Source organism: Cherax quadricarinatus, chromosome 60 (assembly GCF_038502225.1).
Source record: "Cherax quadricarinatus isolate ZL_2023a chromosome 60, ASM3850222v1, whole genome shotgun sequence".
In the NCBI taxonomy this organism is placed as follows: Eukaryota; Metazoa; Arthropoda; class Malacostraca; order Decapoda; family Parastacidae; genus Cherax; species Cherax quadricarinatus.
The window spans coordinates 842,464-847,974 of NC_091351.1; the positions used below are offsets into that span (position 1 = coordinate 842,464).

A 5,511-nucleotide genomic window follows, 5' to 3' on the forward strand; every position below is an offset into this window, starting at 1 on the left:
AATGAATCCAACTAGACTCACGAAATCGTAATGGCACGATTGCAAACAAACCTGAACCCGGGAAGTTTTCCATATTTTTTGTCAGGACGTATGAGTTTTTTTTTCTCACGTTCAGCAACTGTGAATAAAAAATAGTCTCTTTAGTCCAGCGCTCAGTAATTATTTCCTATCTACTACAAATGAGAAAAAAAAAATTTCTTGTGAATTCAATCAGAAGGTCAACTGCACCATTCATCAAACAGAAAGTTGTTATTTGTAATTTCCAAATGTAACAAGATGGAAGTCATATTTAAAGATGATCAGGTCAGTTCTGAAAGGATCTGAACATGTCAACTTTAGTAATGTCAGGCTGAGCTGGGAGACTTCAGTAGTGTCAGTCTGAGCTGGGAGACTTCAGTAGTGTCAACCTGAGCTGGGAGACTTCTGTAGTGTCAACCTGAGCTGGGAGACTTCAAAAGCGTAAGACAGAGGTTTCAGGCTTCAGTAGGGAAGTATTCTGGTAAAGCTTCATCAGCTACGACAGCTTCAAGGGCTTCCTTCCAGCAGAGCTGCAGTTACTATCACCTGAGAATTACCATCTCTCAGGATGACCATCTCATACACAGCAGAAATAGAATTTACATGAGGAAACCTGCATTATCAAGAGCAGAATAAAGGTGAGGGAGGGAGAGGAGGGAAGGACGAGGGAGAGACAGAGAGGGAAAGGGTAAAGGAAGGGCCGGGAGAGGGAATGGGTAATGGCCATCACCATAATAACACAGATGATAATCACTTTACTACACATCAAAAATGTATATAATTCAATAATTAAACATTTACCTATAATTATATTATACCTTTGATATCTTCAGTTACATTACAGCTGTGAGTTACAAGTGTTTCTACACTGAAGATGGTGATGGTGGCCAGGTGATGGTGGCCAGGTGATGGTGGCCAGGTGATGGTGGCCAGGTGATGGTGGTTAGGTGATGGTAGCCAGGTGATGGTGGCCAGGTGATGGTGGCCAGGTGATGGTGGTCAGGTGATGGTGGTCAGGTGATGGTGGCCAGGTGATGGTGGTCAGGTGATGGTGGCCAGGTGATGGTGGTCAGGTGATGGTGGCCAGGTGATGGTGGCCAGGTGATGGTGGTCAGGTGATGGTGGTTAGGTGATGGTGGCCAGGTGATGGTGGCCAGGTGATGGTGGCCAGGTGATGGTGGTCAGGTGATGGTGGCCAGGTGATGGTGGTCAGGTGATGGTGGTCAGGTGATGGTGGTCAGGTGATGGTGGCCAGGTGATGGTGGTCAGGTGATGGTGGCCAGGTGATGGTGGTCAGGTGATGGTGGCCAGGTCAGTGAGGATACAGGAGGCACTCACCATCCACTCGGGTATATGTCTTAACGACAGATTCGTAATATTTGCCCATGCACTCGCTCTACTGCGCGTATATTGCTGCTCTCAAGGACTGTCTTCTACGTTGAGTGGGTTCCTGTAGTAGGATCCTCCTCCCTTGATCATCCTTGTGTTGTGTTGAGGTGTTTGCAATGCAAACGTATCGTGTAGATCGAAGATTTCCCTTATTGAGATCCAGTAATGTTTACAACTCAATATGGAGGGTTGAATGATGGGACTCCTCCCACATTCACACGGTGCGGCCACTGAGGGCCCGCCCGTTCGAATGGGCGGAGTCAGTAGCCCTAGTGGCTGCCAGGGCGGCACAGGGGTGGCGAGAGGCGGGGCAAGCCTCATAAACTGGGTGGGAACTACAAGATCATCTCAATGCCATTACGGGCGGACAGTTACAGCTAAACCGTGAGCAAAGAGCAACGCGGTACCACCGTGCCGTGGCCCCAGTGACACTCGCCACCATTATGGATTCTGATTAAGAGGGTTTTGTGTGTGTGTGATGGATTAAGGCGTGGCGGCGGCGTGGATGCAGATAGAGTAAGGGTTGACCATGTTAAGTGTGGCAGTGTGGGACGTCTGCTCAACCATGGCCCGCACTCCACTCAAACATTCCTTCTCCATCAGCTCCATCCTGCCGGAGACGGCGCTGGACACTCCTACGGTCCTTCCCAGGGACGTGCCCACGCCTAAAGACGAGCTGCTCATGGACGACGTGGAGATGACCACAGCTGAAGACGACGAGGAGGACGAGGTTGATATTGACGTCACTGGCGCTGTCAGTCCTGGGGCCATGTCTGAGTCTGAGGCCGAAGACCACAACGACAAAGACGACAAAGAAGTGAAAAAGGATGACGACAGCGAGAAGAAAGACGGGGAAAAGAAGAAGAAACACGAAAAACCTCCGTTCAGCTACAACGCTCTCATCATGATGGCCATCAGGTCCTCTCCTGAGAAGAGACTCACTCTGAACGGCATCTACGAGTTCATCATGAAGAACTTCCCATATTACCGTGAGAATAAACAAGGATGGCAGAACTCCATCCGCCACAACCTGAGTTTAAACAAGTGTTTCGTTAAGGTTCCTCGGCACTACGACGACCCCGGCAAGGGTAATTACTGGATGCTTGACCCCTCGGCTGACGATGTGTTTATCGGCGGTACTACGGGCAAGTTGCGGCGTCGCTCCACCACGGCATCGAGAAACCGCTTGGCAGCCTTTAAGCAGTCACTCTTGGGCCGCTTCGGTTGCTATCCACCTTTTGGTCTGGCTCCGTACGCCGCGGCGGCGGCTGCGGCGGGACTAGGCGGGGCTCTAGCTCCTGGTTCCTTGCCTGTATCCTTGCCAGGGGCTCTCCCAGGGGCTCTTGCTTCAACGCCGCTATACCAACAAGCCACCGCTGCTGCCGCAGCCGCAGCTGCCTTGTACCGCGGGTACTCACCGTCCTACTACTCCAGCCCGTTACCCTCTGGTCCAGCGCCGCTGACGGGTCCAGCGCCGCCCTCTGGTCTACCTAAACCCACCGCCCTCACTCCCGCCGCCGCCCACCCGCCCACCACATCCTTTAGCGTAGACCGATTGTTATCCGATACGCCCGTGAGTGCGCCGCCCTTACTGGGCGGCCCACCTCCCTTATTACTGGGTGGGCTGGGCGGTGCTCACACCCTCTCTCCCTATGATGTGTATCGTAGCTCCCTACTGTCACAAGCGGGTCTGGGACATACCCTGGGGGGTATGGGTGGTGCCCTCAACCCTGGTCTGGGTATGGTGGGTGTTGGTAGCCCCGGCAGCAGCAACCTGGCTACCATCGTCACCAGCAGCAGCAGCAGTAGCAGCAGCAGTAACAGCACCGGTAACAGCAGTAACAGCGAGGCTGCCGTCCGTCAGACAGTGTACAAACCTGTGACGGTAGTGGCCAGACCTAGCTAATGACCAGACCTAGCTAGTGGCCAGGCCTAGCTAGTAGTGCTGCAGACGCCCGCACGCCCGCCCTGACCGCCCAAGCCGTGTATATACTGTATGTATGGACCGCTGTGTACAGTGTACGCGTGTGACTGTGTCTTACACCAAAGTTGTACAACACTGTGTGTACAAGTTTTAAATTATATATAATGATAAAAATAATACTGATAATGATAATAATAATAATTCAGATGATAATGAGGTGTTTTCTTAACATTCCATTTTGACCCAATCAATTCAAGAGATCTTGATTCAAGGAACTGGAGTTACCCTCCACTTCCTCGGGTCAAACCTCATTTCCTGCATTTCCCAATTTGATGTGTGACCCCGTGAAAGTAATAATAATAATAGTAATAATAATAATAATAATAATAATAATAATAATAATAATAATAATAATAATAATAATTAATTTTGATCCAGTAGAGCGGACTTCGCTGTTCCAGCTTTACATACATAATATATATATATATATATATATATATATATATATATATATATATATATATATATATATATATATATATATATATATATATATATATATATATATATATATATATATATATATATATATATATATATATATATATATATATATATATATATATATATATATATATATATATATCACCATGGCAACCATCTCCCTTCGATATATCGTTTTCCCTAAAAAATAGGAACCACATTCACCATTCTTCACTCAAACATTATCTTGGCAAAAGCAGGTTGGCATCTCATTTTAGATGACTTTCTGAAATACAACATCTTCCCCCCCCCCCTCAGAGTGCAAGCAATGCACTTCACACCTCCAGGACTCAAGTCCAGCTGTCTGCCTGTTTTCCCTCATTCCCTTCATAAATGCTACATTTCTCGCACTCCAACAGCACGTCAAGTCATAAAAGACACTTTATCTCCACTGTGATCTAACAAGAACACAGAAGCCTTCTGGATGCTGAGCTCTCAGTACTGAAAACTGGCACTATCCCCTCCAGCTCTTCATGGGACGACCTCTATCCTTCTTCCATTCTACATTTATACACCCTCTTGGTCAGAGCATTCCGCCCCATCCTCTCTATACAAGCAAACCTCTCCAACAACCTCTCCTCAACCTCTAACTCACACCTACCCTTATCCTACTCCTAATTTTCAATGCTCCAAACTCTTCCTCTCACACATAGCATCTCCACTAACGTTTAAATCCCACTGTTCTCAACAACACTGAAGTGTTAGCGACATAATACTCTCGTAAATTCCTCTCTTTACCACCATAGATAAACTTCTCGACACAGATGGTTCAACGAACGTCCCAACTGTCTCCTTCCCTTTATGGTTCACTTTGTCTTTCAGAGAACACTCAGCACACTAGTTCACTCTCAGAACCATCAGCAGACAAGTTCACTCTCAGAACCATCAGCAGACAAGTTCACTCTCAGAACCATCAGTAGACAAGTTCACTCTCAGAACCATCAACAGACAAGTTCACTCTCAGAACCATCAGCAGACAAATTCACTCTCAGAACCATCAGCAGACAAATTCACTCTCAGAACCATCAGCAGACAAGTTCACTCTCAGAACCATCAGCAGACAAGTTCACTCTCAGAACCATCAGTAGACAAGTTCACTCTCAGAACCATCAGCAGACAAATTCACTCTCAGAACCATCAGCAGACAAATTCACTCTCAGAACCATCAGCAGACAAATTCACTCTCAGAACCATCAGCAGACAAGTTCACTCTCAGAACCATCAGTAGACAAGTTCACTCTCAGAACCATCAGCAGACAAATTCACTCTCAGAACCATCAGTAGACAAGTTCACTCTCAGAACCATCAGCAGACAAGTTCACTCTCAGAACCATCAGTAGACAAGTTCACTCTCAGAACCATCAGCAGACAAATTCACTCTCAGAACCATCAGCAGACAAATTCACTCTCAGAACCATCAGCAGACAAATTCACTCTCAGAACCATCAGCAGACAAGTTCACTCTCAGAACCATCAGTAGACAAGTTCACTCTCAGAACCATCAGCAGACAAGTTCACTCTCAGAACCGTCAGCAGACAAGTTCACTCTCAGAACCGTCAGCAGACAAGTTCACTCTCAGAACCGTCAGCAGACAAGTTCACTCTCAGAACTATCAGCAGACAAGTTCACTCTCAGA

General features: G+C 47.2%; 1 protein-coding gene across 1 annotated transcript; it reads left to right on the forward strand.

The window, feature by feature from the left end:
- Positions 1-1,219: 1,219 nt before the first annotated feature.
- LOC128694374 (fork head domain transcription factor slp1) lies at positions 1,220-3,670 on the forward strand. Its single transcript, XM_053784482.2, has one exon. It carries the CDS (start codon positions 1,937-1,939, stop codon positions 3,311-3,313), a length of 1,377 nt encoding a protein of 458 aa, XP_053640457.2. The 5' UTR covers positions 1,220-1,936; the 3' UTR covers positions 3,314-3,670.
- Positions 3,671-5,511: the final 1,841 nt, after the last annotated feature.